Genomic DNA, 27,937 nt, shown 5'->3' with positions numbered 1-27,937 from the left:
TATTCCACTAAATTCCACCATAGTCTCACATTGAAAACTGTTGAGTACTACTTCTCAAGTACAACTGAGTGACTCATGCAAGAAAGGTAATCACAGGCAATGATGTGGACCTCTCTAGGGCAAACCCCATTGTGGTGGAATACCTTTGTGGAGGTCTGCGCCGTCGGTGTACGACTGCTCAAATCGGTATTGGGGATCGACCTGGACATGTAGCCAATAGTGTGGCTTGTTGCAAACAAAACCTACGCCATTGTCCAATCACTATAGATGTGACACAGGTAGCCATGCTGCAATTGGATAAGTTGGACAAGGGCGTCTTGTTCGCTCTCTAACAGCTCCATCTCTGGCAGGTGGTGTGTTCGAGAGAAGTCTCATGTTTAGAAAGGTAGCTAGGTAGTTAAAGGAAATCAATTTACCTTGGTTCACATTTTTGCTTTTTCGTTGCAGTTTATTTTTGCTTGATGTGCCAATATTTTTCCCGGACGACGGGTTTAGGTGAGATGGACGTCGGGTTTCCCCTTGAGCCAGCCACTTTCTTTTGAAATCACACAGTGCTGCATTGAGTGAGACCGATGTGTGGTGAACCACGGTGCTATTTATGCTTGCATTGAGGAAAAAAATATAGATATTGATAGTTTCTTCTCGCACAGAAAATCTTGAATGAATATCACCGAACCACTGCTCCAATATGTTCCTCGTATGATTCCTTTCACTTCACCCACTAGTGATGTACATCGGTAGCTGTTTTTTTGAAGTGGTCTTGCCTTTTTGTTTTGATTTGGAGACAATGCGGAGCCATATCACGACGAAGCACGTCTGAGACGAGTTTTTGAGAAGACAATGAGGAAACGTTTTTATTTAGATAGAGAAAATATAGAGGCCTCGTCCTTTGAGGGCCCAAATCTGTGTAGAAAAAGGTGCTAAGTAGCAGCATGAATAAAATCCCCGGATAGAATGGGAACAACCGAGACTAGCGGCATAGACAATGTATTAATGACGGAGATTTTGGCAAGTTTAAAGTCGCCTAGAACAAAAATAAGTAGCCTTCTTCACTGCTGAAGTATTACAACGGATTCCCTCCACACAATAAAGAAGGAATACCGCTCTGCAATCAACCCTATTATTTTCCTGCATTTTACTTTCCATTTGATCAATTCATTTCCCATTTTAACTTATTTTTATTCGTTTTTTAAAATCTGGATCCAACTCTGACTTTGTTCAATGGAAGTATGTTATCAGCTGCCGGTTTTGCCTCTAGACAGGCCGGTTCCTAAGCATGTCCTCAGCCGGAGAGGAGCCATCAGTTTCAGCTCCAGCTCGTCTCTCTTCGGCGCTCCTGATCCAAGGCAGCTGTCACAGGTAATGCCTCATTACTTCAACTGGATCGGTTTCAAATGAACTGTCTCGGCTCTCCATAATGACACTACATAATCAATTTGATGACATCTCATGCACTACCTAATAACTAACTATTGGATCGCTTCTTTCAGATTCATATAAGTGCTATGGGAATCCTGCAGGTGGTAGCCTATCAATTTGCAATGTCACGCTGAAACTACAAAATGATCAGTAAAAATGTTCACGTGGTTAAATGCAGTCACTCTTCAACTCAATGTATTATTAAGCTACATTGTCTGAATTGTTGCAACGCCTTCAAGTGTTAGTTGCAACAGCGGTCTACTTGTTACTTTGTGCGCCAAGGAACGTGCTGCCTGGATACTTTTGTTTGTATTCGATCTAGTGTGTTCCAGTCTAGACACATTTAACAGACTCTCGTTAAATAGGTGAGCCACATTGGCTACTCCTTGATTTCTCATCACGTTGTATAGTAGGCCTATTCATGGCATAGTTGTGCAATGTAGCTTAGGCCCATGAGTAACAGTATTTTGTTAAGCAAACTTTGGCGCAAGAAAACCAATAATGATATGAGCGGGAACTGATAACCCTAACACAATCACCAAATGATGAGGACATCGACTCAGGTTTGGTAGTTGATAGTTAGCCATCCTACAGAGTAATTGTATGTGATATCAGGGGTGAATAACTCATGTCCCACGCTCACATGCCATTGTATACTTAACACATTAACCAGGCAGTGAGATCTGTGTGTGCGAGCCGCGTCCCTCTTCGGTGGGATATCATTAGTCTTTTGTCAAGCCCATTGCTCCACATCACAATCACCCCTGTGTCTACTTTCAAATAGCCACACCATTACCCTCCACTCAACAACAGATATACAGCCCCTATCTGTCAAAGGCTATCAATGTCCTGGCATAGAATTTGGTATTACTAGATTGCATAAAGTACTGCTTAGTTTTCTGATGCGATGATCATCAGTTTATTGAATATTCCAAATGGCTGCCATGTTGCACTATGGCACGTTGTTTTGAACGGGGAACGCTCGTTCTAGTTTTATGCACCCATGCGAAACCCGTAGACAGCAGGGCGCTAGATCAGACGGGCACTGTGTACAAACACACTGTAGGAGCTATTGTGCTCCTGGGTCGTGTTTGCCCCTTGTTTCTCTTGAGTGCCACAGTTCATTTGTAATTGGTGGGCTGTGTTTAAATTATTATTTTGGCCCTTTTGTTGGGAGAAACGGCTCACTTGCAACGAGCCACAGGCTTTGTAGTGTTAAGTGGGGTTCTTTTTAAACAATGATTTGCATCAGGTTTTGGTTTGTGCAGCAGATGAGAACGGGTGCAAAAGTGAAGACTTTCCCACTGTAGTTGGACACCAGGGTATGGAATGGAGATGTGTTTGCTATAGGTTTTTTTTCCACACACACTACTTGCCATGGAGTGACTACTGTCCCTCTCTAAACATAGTTTCTCTCCCTCTGTGTGGCCATAAGGGTGAGTATTTTCCTCTGTGGTCACTGCTGTGTTCTGGTTCCAGTGTGCTCGCTTCCTGGTGTTTGTGTAAGCGGGGACAGGGGACGGGCTAGAGCTAGCTTTACTAAGGGAGCAGGTTCAACATGTGCCTGAGGGTAGTGCTTTGGCTCTCCACCAAACTCCCAGATGGCTGGAGTTTCAGGGGGTGAAAGTGTAGGGTTTAAGAAAAGATGACATCAGAGAAGTGTTTTTGTGCTCGCCGTCTGCATGTGGATGGGTGTAAAATATGCTCTAGTAGAGGACAATGGCCAAAGGTCGCAACTGGTTTGTCTGTAGGGCTTCCAGTTTTTTTTATTTCTGGGCTCGACGGCGGAGTGGCCAACCAAACATTGAGAGGAAGTGGGTGTGTGACACACACACAGGCAGGATTGCCTCACCTGACTCCTGAGTTGGTGTTTACATCCAGAGAGCCAGGCCAATGCAGGGAAGAGTGCAGCTGCCAGTACCATGTGCCTGGTGCATTGATTGATAACTGAAACACCTCTCCACTGATAAGGCCAGGCCACAGAGCCAACTGACATTTGTCTTGTTGTGTGTATCCGAGATATAAAAGTCAATATGTAAACAGAAACACAGTATTGATGAGTTGCGGCGGTTAGTCCCTTGCTGATTTACGACAGGAAAAAGGAGATTTGGCAAATATGATCCAGCGTGCTACGCAACAGGACGAGATAGCACCACTTGTTTTTCTGCAGGCGGAGGGGATCACATGAGCACGCGCGTTGATCTTAACTGAAGCGATAAGGTTTTGACGTAGTGGTGTGCGTGGCTGGATTGACGTAGTTTCAGGATGTGGTAAGAATGCTGAAGGAGCTGTTAAGAGTCTTGCTGCTATTCTTTCACAACCACACGGCTGTAACCTCCGACGTGCCACACTGACAGACTATTCTCATGAAGGCTATCTGAATGAGTAGACCTTAAAGGACTAGTACGCCGTCTGTGCACTGTCTTTTTTTCATTAGATTTGTCTTCACATGACTTCTGCTTGTGGTTCCTTGTCAGCTTTTGGTGAAATACTGTACTCACCTGATCAAGGCATTCAACTGGAAAGGTTTGAGATGGGTCTAAACTCAATTAACAGTCATCTCTATCTATCCCTGGAGGAGTGTAGGACATAACTTCAGGAGCTCCTTTATAGTAGGAAAGAAAGGACTTTAACAAACCATACAGTTCTCAACAAGTCTCTCGTATTTGGCCAGGTATAGACTAAGTTGACTGACACTAACACATTCTAGAAACATTAGTGTTGGAATGGAGGTTTTGAATAATTCAATTTCTACCTTGATTCACTTCACATACTACAGGTGTTTCAATGCCTGAGCCACTTCCTGCCTATGACCCCGCCCCCCCCCCCCCCCCATCTCTGATATGGCTCAACACAGAGCACATTTACAACTCCATTCTAAACCTCTCCCTATACAAATATTTTCAATGACTTTGTGACAGTTGTCCAGAGTAAAAAGCCCTGGTTGACTGTCTGACTGCTGTCTGCAGTGCTCTCACCATGGGTCTGGAAGTGTTCTACTGGAACACCATGACCTGCCCTGCCTGGCCTATAGTAGCATGAAACTGCCTCTATGGCCTAGAAACTGATCAAAGTTATTTTGACAATGGGTTTGTGTAGGATGACCTGATCCCAGATACTCAGTGCACCTCTCCTTCACAGGCCAGTGAACCCTTCTAAACCCACCTAATGACCTCTGACACTGGAGTGTGTGTGTGTGTGTGCTGGAGTGGAGTGTGTCCCCATAAACCAGTGTTAGTAGGTAGACTCAATCTGTGGCTTTGTGTAAGTAGTGGCTGGCACACACATGCAGCAACCTGCGTTGCAGTAAAGTCCAGGTTTATGGCTTTAGCATTGCCTTACTGGAATGTGCCATGGCGTATTACAGCATTGCACCGCAAGGGTATAACTCTTAGGAGGAAGTTTTCACTTTATGAAGCTCTGCTGACTCCAGCTGCTTTTAGCTCTCAGTTTACAGACACTGTTTGTGGCTGATATTCCAGAATTTATTGGCATACTGCTGGCTTCCTCCATAGTTTGACGTCCTGTCTGTCTCTGGACTGACCTCAGCTAGGGCTGGGTGAGCTGGACTAAAATATTGCAAATATTGTTAGCTGTTCATCAGCTTGGGGGTAGAAGCTGTTAAGGAGCCTTTTGGACCTAGACTTGGTGCTCCGGTACAGCTTGCCATGTGGTAGCAGAGAGAAGTCTATGACTTGGGTGACTGGAGTCTGACAATTTTTTGGGAGGCCTTCCTTTAACACTGCCTAGTATATACAGTACCAGTTAAGTTTGGATACACCTACTCATTCAAGGGTTTATCTTTATTTTTACTATTTTCTACATTGTAGAATAATAGTGAAGACATCAACTATGACATAACACATGGAATCATGTAGCAACCAAAAAGTGTTGAACCAATCAAAATATATTTCAGATTCTTCAAAGTAACCACCCTTTGCCTTGGCAGCTTTGCACACTCTTGGCATTCTCTCAACCAGCTTCACCTGGAATGCTTTTCCAACAGTCTTGAAGGAGTTCCCACATATGCTGAGCACTTGTTGGTTGCTTTTCCTTCACTCTGCAGTCCGACTCATCCCAAACCATTTCAATTGGGTTGAGTTCGCGTGATTGTGGAGGCCAGGTCATCTGATGCAGGACTCATTACTCTCCTTCTTGGTCAAATAACCCTTATACAGCCTGGAGGTGTGTTGGGTCACTGTCCTGTTGAAAAACAAATGATAGTCCCACCAAGCGCAAACCAGATGGGATGGCGTTTCGCTGTAAAATGCTGTGGTAGACATGCTGGTTAAGTGTGCCTTGAATTCTAAATGAATCACTGACCGTGTCACCAGCAAGCACCATCACACCACCTCCATGCTTCATGGTGGGAACCACACATTGCGGAGGTCATCCGTTCACCTACTCTGCGTCTCACAGACACGGCGGTTAGAACCAATAATCTCAAATTTGGACTCATCAGACCAAAGGACAGATTTCCACCGGTCTAATGTTAATTGCTCATGTTTCGTAGCCCAAGAAAGTCTCTTATTGGTGTCCTTTTAGTAGTGGTTTCTTTGCAGAAATTTGACCATGAAGGCCTGATTCACGCAGTCTCCTCTGAACAGTTGATGTGACTTGAACTCTGCAATTTCTGAGGCTGGTAACTCTAATGAATTTATCATCTGCAGCAGAGGTAACTCTGGGTCTTCCTTTCCTGTGGCGGTCCTCCTGAGAGCCAGTTTCATCATAGAGCTTGATGGTTTTTGCAACTACACTTGTAGAAAGTTTCAAAGTTCTTAATGTTCCGCACTGACTGACCTTCATGTCTTAAATAAACTGTCCATCATTCCTTTTTCTTTTTTTCTTTGCTTATTTGCTTATTTGAGCTGTTCTTGCCATAATATGGACTTAGCCCTATTTCATAAAAGACCATCTTCTGTATACCACCCCTACCTTGTCACAACACAACTGATTGGCTTAAGAAGGAAAGACATTCCACAAATCAACTTTTAACAAGGCACACCTGTTAATTGTAATGCATTCCAGGTGACTACCTCATGAAGCTGGTTGAGAGAGCTTGGCAGTCAACAAGGCAAAGGGTGGCTACTTTGGAGAATCTCATAATTATTATTTATTTATTTTGGTTATGATTCTGTTATTTCATAGTTTTGTCTTCACTATTATTCTACAATGTAGACAATTGTAAAAATAAAGAAATCCTGGAATGAGTAGGTGTGTCAACTTTTGACTGGTACTGTAGGTCCTGGATGGCAGGAAGCTTGGCCCCAGTGACGTACTGGGCCGTACGCACTACCCTAGTCTCCTGAGTGGAGGTTGACCGATTAATCGAAATGGCCGATTTAATTAGGGCCGTTTTCATAACAATCGGAAATCGGTCATTTTTTTTTTTACACCTTTATTTAACTAGGCAAGTCAGTTAAGAACACATTCTTATTTTCAATGACTGCCTAGGAACGGTGGGTTAACTGCCTTGTTCAGGGGCAGAACGTCAGATTTTTACCTTGTCAGCTCGGGGATTCAATCTTGCAACCTTAGTTAACTAGTCCAACGCTCTAACCACCTGCTTTACATTGCACTCCACGAGGAGCCTGCCTGTTACGCGAATGCAGTAAGAAGCCAAGGTAAGTTGCTAGCTAGCATTAAACTTATCTTATAAAAAACAATCAATCATAATCACTAGTTAACTACACATGGTTGATGATATTACTAGTTTATCTAGCGTGTCCTGCGTTGCATATAATCGATGCGGTGCGCATTCGCGGAAAAGGACTGTCGTTGCTCCAACGTGTACCTAACCATAAACATCAACGCCTTTCTGAAAATCAATACACAAGTATATATTTTTAAACCTGCATATTTAGTTGATATTGCCTGCTAAAATGAATTTCTATAAACTAGGGAAATGGTGTCACTTCTCTTGCAACAGAGTCGGAGTATATGCAGCAGTTTGGGGCGCCTGGCTCGTTGCGAACTGTGTGAAGACTATTTCTTACTAACAAAGACAGCCAACTTCGCCAAACGGGGGATGATTTAACAAAAGCGCATTTGCGAAAAAAGCACAATCGTTGCACGACTGTACCTAACCATAAACATCAATGCCTTTCTAAAATCAATACACAGAAGTATATGTTTTTAAACCTGCATATTTAGCTAAAAGAAATACAGGTTAGCAGGCAATATTAACCAGGTGAAATTGTGTCACTTCTCTTGCGTTCATTGCACGCAGAGTCAGGGTATATGCAACAGTTTGGGCCGCCTGGCTCGTTGCGAACTAATTTGTCAGAATTTTACGTAATTATGACATAACATTGAAGGTTGTGCAATGTAACAGGAATATTTAGACTTATGGATGCCACCCGTTAGATAAAATACGGAACGGTTCCGTATTTCACTGAAAGAATAAACGTCTTGTTTTCGAGATGATAGTTTCCGGATTCGACTATATTAATGACCTAAGGCTCGTATTTCTGTGTTATAATTAAGTCTATGATTTGATAGAGCAGTCTGACTGAGCGGTAGTAGGCACCAGCAGGCTCGTAAGCATTCATTCAAACAGCACTTTCCTTCGTTTTTGCCAGCAGCTCTTCGCAATGCATTGAGCTGTTTGACTTCAAGCCTATCAACTCCCGAGATTAGGCTGGTGTAACCGACGTGAAATGGCTAGCTAGTTAGCGGGGTGCGCGCTAATAGCGTTTCAGACGTCACTCGCTCTGAGACTTGGAGTAGTTGTTCCCCTTGCTCTGAGACTTGTCGACGTGTTCCTGGTTCGGGGCGAGTAGAGGGACGGAAGCTATATTGTTAAACTGGCAATACTAAAGTGCCTATAAAAACATCCAATAGTCAAAGGTATATGAAATACAAATGGTATAGAGAGAAATAGTCCTATAATTTTTATAACTACAACCTAAAACTTCTTACCTGGGAATATTGAAGACTCATGTTAAAAGGAACCATCAGCTTTCATATGTTCTCATGTTCTGAGCAAGGAACTTAAACGTTAGCTTTCTTACATGGCACATATTGCACTTTTACTTTCTTCTCCAACACTTTGTTTTTGCATTATTTAAACCAAATTTAACATGTTTCATTATTTATTTGAGGCTAAATTGATTTTATTGATGCATTATAATAAGTTAAAATAAATGTTCATTCAGTATTGTCATTATTACAAATTAATTGTAAAAAGAATCGGCCGATTTAATCGGTAACGGCTTTTTTTGGTCCGGCGTATCGGCGTTGTATCGGCGTTGAAAAATCATAATCGGTCGACCTCTACTCCTGAGGGTGGGAAAAGGTGTTGTCGTGCACTCATGATTAGGTGTGTTTGGACCGTGTTAGTTGATGTGGACACCAAGGAACTTAACTCTCGACTCGCTCCACTACAGCCCTGTCGATGCGAATGGGGGCGTGTTCGGCCCTCCCTTTTCCTGTAGTCCACAATGATCTCCTTTGTCTTGCTCACGTTGAGGGAGAGCTTGTTGTCCTGGCACCACACTGCCAGGTCTCTGACCCTCTCCCTATAGGCTGTTTCGGTGATCAGGCCTACCACTGTTGTGTTGTCAGAACTTAATGATGGTGTTGGAGTCGTGCTTGGCCACGCAGTGGTGGGTGAATGGGGAGTACAGGAGGGGACTAATGCCACACCACTGAGCGCCCGTGTTGACGATCAGCATGGCAGATGGGTTGTTACCTACCCTTACCACCTGGGGTGGCCCGTCAGGAAGTCCAGGAACCAATTAGAGAGGGAGGTGTTTAGTCCCGGGGTCCTTAGCTTAGTGATGAGTTTTGTGGGCACTATGGTGTTGAATGCTGAGCTGTATTCAATGAACAGCATTCAAGTCCCCGGCCACTAGGAGCGCCGCTTCTGGATGAGAATTTTCTTCTCTTCACCACATGTGCACCGCACAACAGACTTGCTGATGGATATAGAACTCTATGGACTCGCTAGCTCCTGCTTTCTTCCGTTGCGCTATTTCCAAACACGTGACTAGCTCATCTGGTCTGGGGAACTACGGTAAGCTTCATAATGGGACTTAATGCTTTATGTCTTAACCTATTGCACAAGTTGGCTGCGGGTATTAACTTAAGTAGCTACAAATATTCAAATTCATTGAAAAGCTTAAGATTGTTTTGACAGTATTGGGCCGGGGGGGGGGTCCTGTTGCTTTTTCCAAAAAAAACAACTATGTACATCTAGGTAGGGCTGGGTGATATTTGCAAAAGTATCATATCACATTTTTTTTTTAATTTGTTACGGTATTTTATGTATTTGAATAATACAATGAGTAGTGTGACCCTAGGGTGGCAACACATACATTCTAAGTGATTTCAATGGGTCGTCTCCATTCTGATTGGTTTATACTGTTTGTCGGGCTGCGTGATATTGGCAAACAATCTAGACCTTATTTTTAACTAAATGTTACAATTGATTTAAATCACAAGTCAAATCATAATACATTTGGGTGAACTGTTGGAATCATGGAAATGGAATGATTAGAATTCTATAGTTACAATATAATAGTGGGCACTTTGAATAAGTGTTTGACAGGACAATGAATGAAAATGCCAGGGAGGAGTTATCCTACAAGGTAGGAACCAAATTGTTGGTCAATGTTTCCTAGGGGACCTTATGATCTGTGGCTACATTAAATGTTTTCTCTTAGTTACTTCATGTAGCTAACATATTCATGCATCGCCTAATCATCTTTTGGTTTAGATGTTACTGTTGCACAAACATGCTGATTTTAGGCCTACACCAACACTGGTATCGGGCTGTATAGCTAGCTACGTTTGTTCTGACTCAGTACATTTTATTAGCTAGCAATTTAGCATTAGCAGCTAACACAATTTAGCAGCAACTTGTATTAAGACACAAAGTAGAAACCGCATCCTTATCAACATTGTTGCATATGCTACATTGACCATGCAGACTGAACGCAAGTTTTTCGTGGTCGAGCAACAACAAATGCGCTCTTTGCGTGACGGGGCGGGGCTAGTTCTGTGGTGAGTGAGTGAACTCAAGTAGAGGATTAAATTATAAAAATGGATGTTACACATGGTGTATCATATTTAACAAACCAGACATTGAAATACCATTATATGGTAAAGTATAAACCCAAACTGGGTTTTTACTGGGGGGGAATAGTCATTTAGACAGGTTACCTTGGTGTTCTTGGGCACTGGGACTATGGTGGTTTGCTTGAAACATGTACATATTACAGACTGGGTCAGGGAGAGGTTGAAAAATGTCAGTGAAGACACAGCTTGTATAATAGGCTCACGCCACTGGACAGCTCGTGGCTTGTTTTCCCTTTGTAATTCATGATAGTTTGCAAGCCCTGCCACATCCAATGAGCGTCAGAGCTTGTGTAACAGGACTCTCTTGGTCCTGTGATGCTTTCCCTGTTTGAGGGCGTATGCAGATAAATAAAATTGTGTCCCGCTCCTTAAAAGCGGCAGCTTTAGCTCGGTGCGGATGTTGTCTGTAATCCATGACTTCTGGTGTGGATATGTAGGGATGCATGATATATCAGTGAACATATTGGAATTGGACGATATTAGCTAAAAATGCCAATATTGATATTGGCCTGACGTCTAGTTTAATGCGGATGTGCGAAGCAGACGTGCATACCTATATGACGTAATGACGCCACGTAAAATTTTGCGCTACACCTGCAACACAGCATTCCTAACCTAGCCCATAATGTCTGCTGTGTGGAAAGCGTAAGAATTTCAGTGAGACAACTCAAAGGCGAAATCCATTAATGCCACGATAATGGAATTCATTGCCCTTGACAATCAACCGTTCTCTGTCGTGGGTGATGTTGTCTTTCGCGACTGGTTGAGCATCGGTACACACTAACGTTACCAAGTGCGCTATTGTTCAGATGTTGCCCTACCGGAGTTACAGTAATAGCGTCACTGCTATTAACTTCACGACATACTATGGCACGCTGTTTGGGTCTTTGCAAGTCAAATAACACTATTTGACACGTTAAATAAGCTTTTAATTTGACACGTCAAATAACACCGTTCTATTATAGAATGTGTGTTCTGAATTTGCACGTGCAAGCCAAGCGCAACCACTATCAGTAGTGCTGTACAAAAAAGTCTGCAAACACCGGCCACGAACGATTTGTTTACAATACCGCGTCGGTAATAAAGCATTATTTGTTTGCTCGCAACTTCTGAGGTAGCTAGCTTTAGCACCTAGCTAGCACCAATACAACCAGCCTGAAAACAATGACCAGTAGAAACTGCAGTCATTTAAACTATTCTTAGCAATGATTTAGGAATCCTTGTAAGTATTGTTGTTCACCTATTAAAATTCAGTTCATGACAAATAGCTAGCCAGCTACTTAACCCTGTTGCCCAAAGCTAACGTTATAAACAGCCAGCTAGCTTCATCTGGCTAGTGAGGCTCGACCTGACCGAGTTATGTTGTGAAGCTAGCCACAATAAGGATTGGGCACAATAGTGGAATTTGTGGTTTGCCTTCAAAATAAAAGTACCTCCTTGTTTTTTTAAAGGTGATGCAGAAGGTTACAATTGGTGGAATCATGCCATATTTAGACTAGATAATGTTAAACAAGGTTGGAATGTGACACAAAGAAATGGGGTATCAGTCTACTTGGTGACACCCACAGAACACAACTGAAGAGTTTACGCAAATATTAGCATTGTAGCTTATCGCGTGACTGTGTGAAATCCCCTCCCCAGTCAGCCTATTGTTCATAATGCACTGTACAGCTTTACCTAAGGATTGGGGATCAATGAAATGGGCTAACAGTCTACTCAATACCCTCTGCGTTATCAGACTCCGACATCCACACAGTATTGTTTTTTCTCAGGAATAGTGTTCAATACACAGGTTGACAATAAATGTGGCTCAATTCAGTAGTTTCAGAGTGCTGCAATAAGAGCTACGACGCTAACGTTCTCGGTGTCACTGAGTAGATTGATACCCCATGTCATTGATCCACGATCCATAGGTAAGGCTGTACAGTGAAATGCATTACCGTTCAAAAGTTTGGGGTCACTTAGAAATGTCCTTGTTTTTGAAAGAAAAGCACTTTTTTTGTCCATTTTAAATTAACATCAAATTGATCACATGCAGTGTAGATATTGTAGCTGGAAACGGCTGATATTTAATAGAATATCTACATAGGCAAACAGAGGCCCAATATCAGCAACCATCACTCCTGTGTTCCAATGGCACGTTGTGTTAGCTAATCCGAGTTTATTATTTTTAAAAGGCTAATTGATCATTAGAAAAACATTTTGCAATTATGTTAGTACAGCTGAAAACTGTTGCTCTGATTCTAAAGAAGCAATACAACTGGCCTTCAGACTAGTTGAGTATCTGGAGCATCAGCATTTGTGGATTCAATTACAAGCTCTAAATGGCCAGAAACAAAGACCTTTCTTCTGAAACTCGTCAGTCTATTCTTGTTCTGGGAAATGAAGGCTATTCAATGTAAGAAACTGAAGATCTTGTACAACGCTGTGTACTACTCCCTTCACAGAACAGCACAAACGGTCTCTAACCAGAATAGAGGAGTTGGAGGCCCCAGTGCACTACTGAGCAAGAGGACAAGTACATTTAGTGTGTAGTTTGAGAAACTGGCAGCTTCATTAAATAATACCCACAAAACACCAGTCTCAACGTCAACAGTGAAGAGGCGTCTCCAGGAAGCTGGCCTTTTTATATGTTGGACCAAACCATAAATGCAAATAGCGAGTTAAAACTGCTTGTTGTCAGAGAGGAAGATCATCTTTTGTCATTGTTGTGAGTGGCAGCTGGAGAGGCTTGGTGTCCCTGTGGAGTGGAAAGGTGCACCAAAGGAGCGACTGGGATGAGACTAAAAAGACAACCTCGATTCTTGGAACATCGTGCTAAAACATATTCATTCGATATCACCCAGCCCTAGCTAGTACCGTGTGTTTTTATGCCGTCTATGGGCTGTTCTCAGCTAGAACCCAGTGTTTTTATGCCGTCTATGGGCTGTTCTCAGCTAGTACCCAGTGTTTTTATGCCGTCTATGGGCTGTTCTCAGCTAGTACCCTGTGTTTTTATGCCGTCTATGGGCTGTTCTCAGCTAGTACCCAGTGTTTTTATGCCGTCTATGGGCTGTTCTCAGCTAGTACCCAGTGTTTTTATGCCGTCTATGGGCTGTTCTCAGCTAGTACCCTGTGTTTTTATGCCGTCTATGGGCTGTTCTCAGCTAGTACCCAGTGTTTTTATGCCGTCTATGGGCTGTTCTCAGCTAGTACCCAGTGTTTTTATGCCGTCTATGGGCTGTTCTCAGCTAGTACCCAGTGTTTTTATGCCGTCTATGGGCTGTTCTCAGCTAGTACCCAGTGTTTTTATGCCGTCTATGGGCTGTTCTCAGCTAGTACCCAGTGTTTTTATGCCGTCTATGGGCTGTTCTCAGCTAGAACCCAGTGTTTTTATGCCGTCTATGGGCTGTTCTCAGCTAGAACCCAGTGTTTTTATGCCGTCTATGGGCTGTTCTCAGCTAGTACCCAGTGTTTTTATGCCGTCTATGGGCTGTTCTCAGCTAGTACCCAGTGTTTTTATGCCGTCTATGGGCTGTTCTCAGCTAGTACCCAGTGTTTTTATGCCGTCTATGGGCTGTTCTCAGCTAGTACCCAGTGTTTTTATGCCGTCTATGGGCTGTTCTCAGCTAGTACCCAGTGTTTTTATGCCGTCTATGGGCTGTTCTCAGCTAGTACCCAGTGTTTTTATGCCGTCTATGGGCTGTTCTCAGCTAGTACCCAGTGTTTTTATGCCGTCTATGGGCTGTTCTCAGCTAGTACCCAGTGTTTTTATGCCGTCTATGGGCTGTTCTCAGCTAGTACCCAGTGTTTTTATGCCGTCTATGGGCTGTTCTCAGCTAGTACCCAGTGTTTTTATGCCGTCTATGGGCTGTTCTCAGCTAGTACCCAGTGTTTTTATGCCGTCTATGGGCTGTTCTCAGCTAGTACCCAGTGTTTTTATGCCGTCTATGGGCTGTTCTCAGCTAGAACCCAGTGTTTTTATGCCGTCTATGGGCTGTTCTCAGCTAGAACCCAGTGTTTTTATGCCGTCTATGGGCTGTTCTCAGCTAGTACCCAGTGTTTTTATGCCGTCTATGGGCTGTTCTCAGCTAGAACCCAGTGTTTTTATGCCGTCTATGGGCTGTTCTCAGCTAGTACCCAGTGTTTTTATGCCGTCTATGGGCTGTTCTCAGCTAGAACCCAGTGTTTTTATGCCGTCTATGGGCTGTTCTCAGCTAGTACCCTGTGTTTTTATGCCGTCTATGGGCTGTTCTCAGCTAGAACCCAGTGTTTTTATGCCGTCTATGGGCTGTTCTCAGCTAGTACCCAGTGTTTTTATGCCGTCTATGGGCTGTTCTCAGCTAGGACCCAGTGTTTTTATGCCGTCTATGGGCTGTTCTCAGCTAGTACCCTGTGTTTTTATGCCGTCTATGGGCTGTTCTCAGCTAGGACCCAGTGTTTTTACCACTGACAGCGTGAGGAAGTCTAGTTTTATCGCTGGGGGTCATTTCAATGTGAAAGGACCAATGAGCACCAAAGTGAAGTTTTATAGGAGCATATTACATTGGGTGTCAAATGAAAGCCAAGAGTCTATTTTTGAGAAAGGAAGGCGCATACATGTTCCATCCTAAAAATGTGTAATAAGCGAAGGCTTTGATTTCTGATCAAAGGGGTCTTAAAAGGTATTAGAATACTTCAACATTGTGTTTTGATGTAAAAGACCCCTTCCAACTAATATCAACTTTTTGTGGGGGATTTCTATGAAACATTTCCTTGTGCTTTGAAGTTCCGTTACCAAAAACCCACATCTTTTAAGATATTTTCTAATTTCTCTCCCTCGTGAGGGAGAATAATGAAAGTTCACAGAAGTAACAAGGAAAGGTAGAGCTATCAATTAGTTAGTGTTTTTACTGATATCAATTTTGTTTGTGAAAAAAATAAATTCTGGTAAAAAAAAATGGGTAATGGAATTTCTGCAATTGAATTGGCTACAATGGGAAATCGTAGTAGTCACAAACCACAGTTTGGTTCACAAGTTTGGACAGTACAGCTCAGAGTAGTGTTCAGAGCACACAAGTTGAGTACACTAATGTGCTGTACTTTGTTGTCCAAACTTGTGAAACATAGATGACTATGATTGGTTCAGATTTGTTTCCGGTCCGGATGACCCAAATTTGGTCTTGTTTGGGGACAGAGTTCATTAAAACAATTAGCCAGTGTGGAGAATGATACCCAAATATGCAGAAGAGGATCTTGCATATTTATACCTTTTGTTTGTGTACCTAATTTAGGATACATCACGATGAAGCTAATGACATTCATATCCATAATTATACATTTCTGTGTAGTACAGATCAGGGACCCAAGATTAAATTCAGGTAACGGGTGTAAATCACTTAACTCTTTTGGTTATTGAAATAGAGTTTCAAAGTCAGTGTGTACGTCATAGCTGACACCCCATTTTATTTCTGCAAACATTGTTGAATCTTCATTTGGAACAGATATTCTAAGAGTTTCTGGAAAGCACGGACACAAAGATTCTACAGAAATTCTGTTACCAAATTTTGCATCTGCACAGCTCTTCCAGTAAATGTGTTTTTGTAAAATCGTCAGTGTAAATTAATAAAAGTAGTCATTGTTCATGAGTTGTATGGTTTTGTTAAACTTTGAAATCAATGGTTTTTGCTTGGCATACATTTTAAGTGACATTGCCCTGGAGCTAAAACAGGGAAGTGTGGGTGGATGAGCTTTGACCAGGCTCTGCTTAACACCACTTTAAAGGCCTGGAGCTGCTAGACTTGGCATCAATGATCATTCACAGGGTTTGCTCTGTAGAGCTGTCGGGTTGGGTTTAGATTTAGCTTCAAGTACACCTACAGTAGTGTCAACTAGGCTACACATGATCAAACTCGATGCTGAAAAAGTGTCGATGCGGTGCACTTGAATTCCATCTAAAAACATTTTGTTTTACTTAAACTGTTCCCTCAGACTAAAGGAAGGTTTAGGACACACCTTTTTGTTTGTCATTTACTTGTGTAAAGCTGAACAAACTACAGATACTAACCTGATCTCTATGGTTTCACAGGCAGCCCTCCACACCTCTGATTCAGAGGGGTTGGGTTAAATGTGGAAGACTCAATTAAGTTGAATGCATTGTTGGGCAACTGACTAGGTATCCCCCTTTCCTTTCACATGGCCCGAGGTTGATGCCTCAGTCCAGTCTGACCTCTGACTATCTTGGAGAAGTTGCCTGAGGGGGACCTGGTAATCCTGCCAGTTGGCTGCTAACTGACACTGAAGTGATGAGTGACGGTACAGGCCAGATCAGACACGCCAGCAATAGCTGTCAGCCAAAGGGGGGTGTGTCTGTGTGTTTGAAAAGGGTATATGCAGTAGTTTGGGGTCTTTCTGCTTATGGTTATGCCTGTCTGTTTATCCCCCCCGCCCACGCACACAAGGTGGATATTACTCACACGCTAAGCGGTGGTGCTGTGTGTAAACACAGCAGTGTGTTGACAGTAAAATACTGCACCACAAGCCTGTTTGCAAGCCGGTCAAATATGATCTTGGATTGGCCGTCGCCGTCATGGGAGCTTAGACTTAGAGGACACTTAGGGTCAGAGGGAGATGGACACACCCAGAGAGAGAGGGTGTCTGTGACGACAGTTTGGTGGAGACGAACCCTGATCCTTATCTGGGTTTCTAAGTGGTTACAGTTGGATGTGTGTGTGAGACAGTTGTTGTTAAACTGGTCACCATAACTCTGGACTGTTTTTCAGATGTGATCAATCCCAATGGTACTAGGCCATAACAACCTGCTTAAACATTTTGTTTATAATAATTCTGTCACCTTCAGTTGACACCCGTAAGCATCAATAAATTGCTGTTTTAACGGCCTCTCCACTGCATTGTGAGAATATGGCTTCAAAGCGTTTTGTTTTTCATTCAAGAGTGGAGCCCAGCGGGGATGAGCGAGAGAAATAAACTGAGTGAGGGAATGAAAATGGGTAAAGTATCATGAATGCAAATGAGGCTGAGCCGATTGACGTCACGGGCCTGAGTGATGTGCCATCTGGGGACACCCTGGCTGGAGGGGAGGAGAGCCTGGGAGAGCCAAGTTCAGCCCAGGGAGGGGGAGTCTTGTGGGGGAACTAGCTCTGGAGACACCACCCTCCCCTCTGGATCGTGTGTGTGGTGCAAGGGGAGGTGAGCCAAGGCCGTGTACAGGCCTGAGCATCTGTCTGCAGGTTGAGGATATCCCCTGGTTAGATCCTCTGTTACTGCAACCTGATGATTAGGGCCAGGCACCAGTGTACACCTACTAGGTAGAGAGATAGATATATCGCGCTCTAGTATTGTCCTAGGTCTATGTTTGTCTGCGTTTTTGAAACCATGTTTGACTTGGCTGTATGAATGCTCTTACCCTCCCTCTTGGCTGTATGAATGCTCTTACCCTCCCTCTTGGCTGTATGAGTGCTCTTACCCTCCCTCTTGGCTGTATGAGTGCTCTTACCCTCCCTCTTGGCTGTATGAGTGCTCTTACCCTCCCTCTTGGCTGTATGAGTGCTCTTACCCTCCCTCTTGGCTGTATGTATGCTCTTACCCTCCCTCTTGGCTGTATGAATGCTCTTACCCTCCCTCTTGGCTGTATGAATGCTCTTACCCTCCCTCTTGGCTGTATGAGTGCTCTTACCCTCCCTCTTGGCTGTATGAATGCTCTTACCCTCAGTACCAGCCAGAAGGAATGCCTGGTCTGTCGGACAGTGGGTTTGCCTAACTTTTTCCATGTGTGTGGTTGTCTCGCTGCCACTGTCCCCCCCCCCCCCCCCCTCTCTTTCTGTCCTGCGTGCTTGGTAAGCCTAGTGTCGTTGGGAGAGTGTGTCGTCTGCTGCTGTCCTAATCAGCAAGCAGCTTTGCTCTATCGTCACGGTAACAAGGAGCCTATTACTGGGGAAATGAGGTGTGATTAACTCTTAGGTTTTACCAGATGGACATCTCAACCCAGTCTGTCTGGAGCAGCATGTTCCCCCTACATGTAGTACAGAGCTTCCCACACCATATCCCACCAGCTCTCTCGCTACACGCACCGTGCATATGTCATGTGTACACACGCGCTCGCACACGCTCCGTGTGAGTGTTTGCGTGTGCTTACGCAGCATGCATGTTTCTCACACTAGCTGATAAATAGATGGAGTGTGTGTGTGTACCATCACAAAGACGAAGCACCTTGTGAGCCTGTGTGAAAAGTCTATCAGTTGAACCCAACCATTCAGCAGCATAACAGTCCTCAGCGGAATTAAATGGATGGTTGAACCCAGATGACTTTAGTAGACGGAAGGCCAGCACCGCCAGTATTATCCAAGTGTTTGACATCGTTGCATATTTCTCTGGTGCTCTTCTGATTTACCAATGTCTTGGACACAAATGTTTTTTTGTTTGTCTTTCCTCTCCTTCAGAGACGAGGGGCCATCTCGTATGACAGCTCAGATCAGACTGCTCTGTACATTCGTATGCTCGGTAAGTACTGCCCCCTGTAACATACAGTACACACCAACTAGCGTTATGCTAGTTACTGTAAGTACTGTCCCCACTCACTCAGCAGCACCACCAGCCATTTTGTTGTAGCACAACTAGCATTTCAATACTAGCAACTATAAGTACTGCTCACTGTCCCCACATTCAGAATGAACAGGCATCAGGCCTCTAGATTGCACATCAAGGAAAGGGTTGAAATATTGTTGTTCTTGTCATATTATATAATAGTTAAGTAACAACGTAAAAGGGATAAATAGATTTTAGAAAGGGATAGAGGAATTCAAGCAGACTGAGAGATGGATCACTCGTCTGATCTCTTTGATAATCTCTCCATCACATAAGGTTTAAGTCATGTCTGAGTCCGTCCAGGTCAGCCGTTGGTCCACAGAATTAAGCCTCTGAATTTTGAGGAGATTTACTGAGGCAGAGGTTTAATTCTGTGTCGTGCTGGGCCCATAGGTCTGTGGAATGTTCTGGGTCCTCTGTGTGGATGCTAGGAGTCCACTCGATTTAGACCAGTATGTCTGTGGTTGTTTAAGAGTCTGTCTTGTTGGTTATGTATATATTCTATGTTGTCTGCACTGCCACGTAACATTTTGGGATAATAGTTTATTGAATTGGATTTAGCCCTGCCTACCCAGCAGTCAGTCTAGCAGACCAGACTAAGACCGATTAGACCTTTATGCCTGTTCTGTTGTCATGGGAGATTATATACATAGGGCCAGGAGTTTTCCAGGAAATACTCTGGGCCCTGTTTATAACCTTCAACTGGCCAGGTCACTGACCTCACTTCCTGTCCGGTGGAAGCTATGATGGTTTGTGCTGCAAATAGTTTGATTAACTATTTTCGGATACAATTCTGTTGGAAGTTAACTTAGATTTGTACTTTTTTTAAACATTGATTACTGACCTCTTCAGTAGTTCAATCATCTCAAGAAGACAATCTAAATGACCATTTTACTTAACTCAATGATGTAACAACAATTTTCTGCTACTAGCGTTCCCCTGGTTAGCTCTGGCTCTAGTATTAGGCCTGCTTTGAGAGCATGTGTTTTTGTGGAGTTGGTGGATATTAAAATTCATAGTAAGATGTGCTGCAGCATCCCAGTTCAGGACATGTAGGCTATTTGCCAGGGCCTGGGATAAATTACTAGGCCAGTCTATGTTGTTGTCATACAGTGGGGTTAAAAGCATTATAGCGTAGAGGTCAGTGCACATTGCAAATCAACTGTCTGACCCATATTCCCCTGACGTCAAGGCCCGCTGGCACACAATGGGGAAAACGTGACTCTCCACATCTCATCACACATTTTAAACGTGCAGCTCACACACAGACACCAAATGACTTGGATGTGTGATTGTATGTATATGTGAGTTTGTGTACATCATACATACCTTTATGTATATTTAAATTAAATCTGTGAGCTGTATGTGACCGTCCTTTAATGGTAATTCCCAGTTTTGCTATTTTGCTAGGGGCTTGTGTTATATTCAAACAGCTGTTCCCAAGTAAGTAAAGCTGGTGGGAGTGAGACTGTACTGAATGACTGATCTGATGTACAAGTCAGTGCTGAAGAGCTGCATTAGCCTATCAGTCTGACTGTGCTGCTGAATGACTCATCTAGGAGACCACTATTGACTGGGTTGCCTGGACCAGTACCATAGCAATAGTCAGTGTTCGCCTCTGAGTATGAAGCACAAACCTGTCTACTGTAGGTTGCTCTGCTGCTCTGACTACTAATACTAGTGTTACTGTAGCCTTGCCTGGCATTGCATGCTGAGCTGTTCCTAGTTCTCTTAGTGGTCTACATGCCGCTGCCCTTTGGAGAGGAGGAGAGGGAGAGTGCATGTGTGTGAGTACAGCATGTTGGTGACCTGTGTATGTGGGAGCGCTCTTTCTCCACTGTACGTTCCATGACTCTTGAGGACGTGTGTGCGTGTTGCTTCCCTCTAGGAGATGTTCGAGTGAGAAGTCAGGTAGGATTTGAACCAGAAGGAAGAGGTTCCTATCCGTACCTGTGCGTTGACTTCCGGACCCTACACTGTGAGTATGAACCATGACGACAACAAAAAACCTATTTCCTCACTGCGTAGTAGTGGTGTGAATTTTCTCTAGTTACCCTCACTGATCAGTTAAGAGATAGAGATGGTACCGGCATACAGCCCTGCCCCTGCGGGTACCACCTGTCTTAACTCTGTAGATCTGCTACATCTGACATGTTGGTGAATATCTTATTTATTTCACACACTGATTAGTTGCCATCACTGTCTTTGTAAATAAGTCAACCTGAATGATCCGTATGTGACTGAGCAGGGTGGGGTACTATTCTAGTTCAGGAAGTGGAGTGATATTTAATTTGGACAAAGTCTTGTAGAGAAAATACTGTAAAACTTTCTATTCATGAACTGAATGTCAATCTCAAATCTTTTAAATTGACCGCCAACCCTGAATGTGAGTCCTGCTACGTTAGTGACTCCCATTCCAGTGGAGTTCTCTCTCTGACAGACGTTCCATGTGTTCACTTCCTGGTTTAAAAGTAATTGCCTTCCTCGGAATGCTGACATGCTTCCTGAGTTGTACCATGACTTTCCAGCCATGGGGTGGGTGGGTGTCCACTGACAAAGCATGACTTGTGACGTGTGTGTGTGTGTGTGTGTGTCCAAGCAGTAGGCTAAGTGTAGGCAGTGTAAGTGTGTGTGTCCATCCTCGGGCAGTGGTGTTCATAGTCGACCAGTCTTGAATGCAGTGTGTATATACATCAATCATTTGTCCACTTCTTTCATTCTTATTGATTTAATTTTTATTGGTTTCATCAGTGCTCTTATTGGTATCAAATCAAAGTTTATTTGACACGTGCGCCGAATACAACCGGTGTAGACCTTACAGTGAAATTCTTACGTGGGGGGAAAAAAAACTAAAAAACACACGAACAATTGGTTAGGCGCCATTTCACAATTCATCAGTGTTCCTATTGGTTTCATCAGTGTTCTCATTCACGTATTGGACATTCGGATAGCCCTTAGTCTCAATTATAAGTCCACCCAAACATTTGTGCAACATTCCTGATTTAAGATTTGGAGCAGATGTCTGCGACTCTAGTGCCTGGGGATTATCAAGCAGAGTACATTACTAAATGATTAGATAGACCTCTACTGTGTAAACCAGACACGCCATGTCATCCCTCTGTTTCTTTCTGTACAACAGGAAACGGTTGAATCTATCCACTATGTTGTAAACCTTGTACTGCAAGGGGTCCTCGGCCATATCTGTGTTTTTGACAAACATTTTATGACCATTACTAACAGATAACGACAAAAAAATGGCTATGGAATAGTTGAGGGTGTAATACAATGTTATAATATTAATCCACAATTCATGTTCTTACCCCTTGGTAACATGGGCCTGGGAGGCTCACAGGGATATTGGTATCCACTGTACGCCATACATTTTTCAACTTAAAGGCCCAGTTTAGTCTGAGGTTGGAATAATACAGAAAATTGATGCCCTTTTAGTGTAAGACCTGTTTGCTTGAAATTTCAGCTGTTTTGGAGGGTTAGAGTTTTGGCCTGCCCGGTGACATCATAGGTGGTACATTAGAAAGAGTTCCTAAACAGGAGGTTGGTGACACCTTAATTGGGGAGGATGGGCTCGTGATAATGGCTGGAGCGGGAATAGGTGGAATGGTATCAAACACATAGTTTCCATATGTTTGATATCATTCCATTCGCTCCGTTCCAGCCATTATTTTGAGCCGTCCTTCCCTCAGCAGCCTCCACTGCTGCCAACGGCTAGTTTTCAGTTTTCTCCTCCCCACTCAGACCACTCCCAGACAGTCCTAGCAAAATTCTTGCTTGAGAAATTGTACTTCGCTAAGAAGGTATTTGTTTATTTCTTACCATTTGTAATTGAAAAGTCACAGTAAGGTACTTCTTTCAATATATTTTTTGGCAATGCACTAATTTTAAGCTTTAAAACTGCAACATGTTCTCTGTCTCATGACAAAATGTGTAGAATTGCAGGACATTCGCTTGAAAACGGCACATTTTTCTCTGATGCCAAGAGGTGGGCCTTTAAAATGATCCTTCCCAGGGCCTGAAGGTTTGTCCGGCCATGCACTGCCAAAGTCAGTCAGTGGTGGAAAAAGTAACCAATTTTCATACTTGATTTATACTTTTACTTCTGAAACTTAAGTATATTTAAAACAAAATACTTTCAAGTAGTATTTTACTGGGTGACTTTCACTTTTACTTGAGTCATTTTCTTTTAAGGTGTCATTACTTTTACTCATCTCAAATTCCTTATTAAACAAACCAGACGGCACGATTTTCTTATTTTTTATTTTATTTACGAATAGCCAGGGGCATACTTCAACACTCAGACATCATTTACAAACGAAGCATTTGTGATTAGTGAGTCCGCCAGATCAGAGGAAGTAAGGATGGCCAGAGATGTTCTCTTGATAAGTGTGTGAATTAGTAAATGTTCCTGTCCTGCTAAGCATTCAAAATGTAACAAGTACTTTTGGGTGTCAGGGAAAAGGTATGGAGTAAAAAGTACATTTATTTTCTTTAGGAATGTAGTGAAGTAAAAGTAGTCAAATCTAAATAGTGAAGTACAGATACCCACCAAAAAACTTTAAAGTACTACTTAAGTACTTTATACCACTGGTCAAAGTAACACTCCTTGTATGCTAGTTTTATATCACCTGAGTTATGAGGGGGTCCCTGATGAATTTGCTATAACAAAAAGGGTCCTGGACCCAAAAAGTTTGAGAACCACTGTTTTAAACAACTCCAATGTTCTGAATAAACCCGTGTGTTTTCAGCCTGCTCAGAATCAACCTCAGCCTCTAGTCTTATCCCTGGTCCTGGCTTCATCTCGGCTGGGCCCGTGTCTGGTAGGCGGCTCCGCAGACTGCTCAGCTTCCAGAGATACCTGCACTCGTCCCGTCTGCTCTGGGGAACAACCCACCTCAACCCCCTCCATATCCTGGATGAGGACTACATTGGACAGGCCAAGGTCTGATGCTCACACAGACCATACGCTCTGAGCCAATCATACACTCGTATGCATACACAATTCATGTTTATGTGCATGGCTTAACACAGACTTACATTTACGTGTGTGTTTTTCTCTTGCAGTGTATGCTGGAAAGGGTCGGGAGCTGGAATTTCGACATTTTCCTCTTCGACAGATTAACGAATGGTATTTCTAACAGATGTCCATCTTTTCTCCCAGAGCTTTACCTACATTTTTGTAATGTCATCATCCTCACAGAATGAGTGTGACATGACTGCATAGGCCTGCTTTCAACTCATCAGACATTTATAGACAATGATGCCCTCTGGTGTTTGTTTTGCTGAATGCTGTGTAGAACTGGGATGGTGGACTCTTAAGTCATTCTCCATAGATGTTCATTGCAATGCTCAACTCCACCACAAACACAACTACCCACCCATGAACACTATTCCTGACCAGCTCTTAAACTAAATCTCACATCCCTCTCCATGCAGGAAACAGCCTGGTGATGATGACCTTCCACCTCCTGAACCAGTATGGTCTGTTGGAGCTGTTTCAGCTGGACATGGTGAAGCTGTGGCGCTTCCTGGTCATGGTGCAGGAGGACTACCACAGCCTCAACCCCTACCACAACGCTGTGCATGCTGCTGACGTCACACAGGCCATGTACTGCTACCTGCGAGAACCCAAGGTAGCAAACAGATTGACAGTGCTAGTTTTCTGTTGTACAGAAAGTATTCAGAAGTAGCTTACTGGGTGTTTGAACTGGGTTATTGACAACATTATCCCACTGAGCTAAAGCCTAGGCATTTGCTCCTGGAGCAGAGAAAAGTGAGCTGACATTCCCTGTCTCTCCATAGCTGGCCAAGTCCCTGACGTCCTGTGACATCCTCCTGGGCCTGTTAGCAGCTGCCACTCATGACCTGGACCACCCGGGAGTCAACCAGCCTTTCCTAATCAAGACCAACCACTACCTGGCCAAGCTCTACAGGGTGAGAGCCCATAGCTGGAGCAGTCCACAGCTACTTTAGAAGCAATATTAGACAAGAGGGTTATACTACAAAGCAGGATCACTGAGTTGGCTAACTATTGATTTTCTGGTTAATTAAAAAGATAGACCGCTGTGCCACTCAGGAGGCCCAAGTTTAAGGCACTACATCACAGTACTGAGGCATCACTACAGACTGGTTCGATCTCAGGCTGCGTCACAGCCGGCCATGACCGGGAGACCCACAAGGTGGCGCACAATTGGCTCAGCGTCGTCTGGGTTTGGGGAGGGTTTGGCCGGCCGGTATTTTCTTGTCTCATTGCGCTCTAGCAACTCATTGTGGCGGGCCGGGCACCTGCAAGCTGTCGTCAGTTGGACGGTATTTTCACTGACACATTGGTGTAGCTGGCTTCCGGGTTATGGAGCAGTGTGTCAAGAAGCAGTGCGGCTTGGCAGGGTTGTGTTTCAGAGGACGCATGGCTCTCCATCTTCACCTCTCCCGAATCTGTAGGGGAGTTACAGCGACAAGGCTGGAGGGGAGTTACAGTGACAAGGCTGGAGGGGAGTTACAGCGACAAGGCTGGAGGGGAGTTACAGCGACAAGGCTGGAGGGGAGTTACAGCGACAAGGCTGGAGGGGAGTTACAGCGACAAGGCTGGAGGGGAGTTACAGCGACAAGGCTGGAGGGGAGTTACAGCGACAAGGCTGGAGGGGAGTTACAGCGACAAGGCTGGAGGGGAGTTACAGCGACATGGCTGGAGGGGAGTTACAGCGACATGGCTGGAGGGGAGTTACAGCGACATGGCTGGAGGGGAGTTACAGCGACATGGCTGGAGGGGAGTTACAGCGACAAGGCTGGAGGGGAGTTACAGCGACATGGCTGGAGGGGAGTTACAGCGACATGGCTTTAACTACCACTTGGCTACCACAAAATTGGGGAGGTAAAAAGGGGCATAAAGATTAATAATAAAAAGCTCATCTTAGATATCAATTAGCCCAAACCCATTACAAGCTTATCTTTCCTAAAAAATAAAATGTTATATCAGAATATTTAGGCCAACTTTTTGATCCTGCTTTGTAGTATAACCCTCTGGCTAACGCTACGCTGTCATGTTGGCCAAGCTCTAGAGGGGAGAATGTAAAGCAATCCAAGCTCCTGTAGCTTTAGACCTGGCTGGAGATCACTAGATGGCCATGTAATGTTGAGGTCCATGATTGAATGCAGTTAGTAGCTCAAGATGACAGCATTCTCAAAATCTGTCTCTGGCCTGTAGAACTCCTCTGTTCTGGAGAACCACCACTGGCGGTCTGCAGTAGGTCTGCTCAGAGAGACTGGCCTGTTCTCTCACCTGCCTGCTGAGGAAGGGTCAGTCATGTTCTTTTTCCAGTGCCAAACGTTTGACTAAAGAGCGTTGTTAAAGAGCAAGGTAATGAGTTGGTTGTTGTAGTATACATTTTATTTAAACTCATGATCTCACCAGGCTGAAGATGGAGCGCCAGCTGGGTTCTCTGATCCTGGCCACTGACATCAGCAGACAGAACGAGTACCTGGGGAAGTTCAGAACACACCTGAACCAGGATGACCTGTGCCTGAGCAACGCCAGCCACCGACACTTCATCCTCCAGGTCAGTTACCAGCTGGGCCATAGGCTTAGTTGGGCCTGGGGAAACTGTGCTAACTAACCAGTAATTGTGGCTCTTAGTTGTGCCTGGGGAAACTGTATAGAACTGGCTGTTTTGTCTCTAACTCTTTGCAGATGGCTCTGAAGTGTGCGGACATCTGCAACCCCTGCAGACCCTGGGAGCTGAGCAAACAGTGGAGCGAGAAAGTGACTCAAGAGTTTTTTCACCAAGGTAGCCTCTCGTTAATCTCTAATTTTCTCTTCACCTATCCTGTTGATTTCTGATCGGTGTGTGTTGTCTATCCCTCTGTAGGAGACATTGAGAAGAAGCACAAACTTGAAGTCAGTCCACTGTGTGATAGCCAGAGAAACTCAATGGGAAACATTCAGATTGGTAAGTTATGATATCTAGGTAAGTACTAGCTACATTCCATTGATAGAACCAGAAGCTCTATTAGGCCTGCCTTTCGAACCCTGTGTGTGTCTCCGTCTTCCCTTCCCCAGGCTTCATGACGTATGTGGTGGAGCCTCTGTTTGCCGAGTGGGGTCGGTTCTCTGACACACGTCTGTCCCAGACCATGCTGGGCCACCTGGGGCTGAACAAGGCCAGCTGGGGTGGGTTAGTACAGCAGGAGCGGCCGTCGAGCCCCGAAGAGCTGGAACCTAGCAGCCCTGCCTCCGTCACCATGCCAACGCCTGCCGTCACCGAGTCAGAACCAGAGTCTGCCTCTGCTGCGGAACCCACAGCCATCACCACGGCAACAGCCACGGGAGCAACCAACTCCAAAGAAATACCTCAGGGAAGCAAAGAGTCCTGACGCTCCACGTTTGCCCTTACAACCCCGACCCTTAACCCCTGGCCTCACCACACACTGGGTGGGACAGGTGGGAGGGGCAGGGTGTGGACTTCAAACCCCACCCCCCCACCTGAACCATAAGTTTGTGTTGCTGTTGCGTCCCGTCTTTGACAAACCACTGATTTTATTTAATTTTTAATTCCTTTCCTTGACATGGAGAAACACCTAGATACCTCATTTGGCTACTGCTGTATTTGTTATTTTTATTAGCTTGTTTTATTTATTTGTCACTATAATTTGACACTATTTTGGTGGCAAAGTGAATCTAAGGGAATGACAGTAACTGAAGAATACACTTTTCTAGTTGAAGTGCCATTTTCAAACCAAGTTCTACAGGATGCTTTGAAGGTCATTGAGTATTGAGAAGAGGCTCTCTAAAGACTGCACAGAAATGACATGGTGTGTGTTTTTATAATGAATCTTCTTCCTCATGTAAAAAAAGAAAAGAAAAAAG

The 27,937-nt window shown here is 44.1% G+C and overlaps 1 protein-coding gene across 3 annotated transcripts; it reads left to right on the top strand.

The window, feature by feature from the left end:
• The first annotated feature begins 326 nt into the window (after positions 1-326).
• On the top strand, positions 327-27,937 carry LOC139531664 (high affinity 3',5'-cyclic-AMP phosphodiesterase 7A-like). 3 transcript variants are annotated; one of them, XM_071328323.1, is made up of 13 exons: positions 1,088-1,359; positions 18,918-18,978; positions 20,473-20,505; positions 20,951-21,040; positions 23,823-24,016; positions 24,139-24,202; positions 24,511-24,707; positions 24,877-25,008; positions 26,279-26,370; positions 26,486-26,630; positions 26,762-26,858; positions 26,940-27,020; positions 27,131-27,577. In XM_071328323.1, exons 1-13 carry the CDS (start codon positions 1,222-1,224, stop codon positions 27,442-27,444), a joined length of 1,638 nt encoding a protein of 545 aa, XP_071184424.1. In that variant the 5' UTR covers positions 1,088-1,221; the 3' UTR covers positions 27,445-27,577. The 3 variants fall into 3 exon arrangements, with proteins under 3 accessions (XP_071184425.1, XP_071184424.1, XP_071184426.1); XM_071328324.1 differs by lacking the exon at positions 20,473-20,505 and having other exon boundaries at positions 327-1,359; positions 27,131-27,937; XM_071328325.1 differs by lacking the exon at positions 20,473-20,505 and having other exon boundaries at positions 20,954-21,040.

This window comes from Salvelinus alpinus, chromosome 10 (assembly GCF_045679555.1).
Source record: "Salvelinus alpinus chromosome 10, SLU_Salpinus.1, whole genome shotgun sequence".
Taxonomy (NCBI): Eukaryota; Metazoa; Chordata; class Actinopteri; order Salmoniformes; family Salmonidae; genus Salvelinus; species Salvelinus alpinus.
This window is presented reverse-complemented; position numbering and strand designations above follow the sequence as displayed.

Coding starts and splice junctions, on each gene's coding strand:
- LOC139531664 (XM_071328323.1), top strand. CDS start 1,222: ATGGAAGTATGTTATCAGCTGCCGGTTTTGCCTCTAGACAGGCCGGTT. Junction 1,360..18,917: donor ATCCAAGGCAGCTGTCACAG/GTAATGCCTCAT, acceptor CCTCTCCTTCAG/AGACGAGGGGCCATCTCGTA. Junction 20,506..20,950: donor ATTCAAACAGCTGTTCCCAA/GTAAGTAAAGCT, acceptor GCTTCCCTCTAG/GAGATGTTCGAGTGAGAAGT.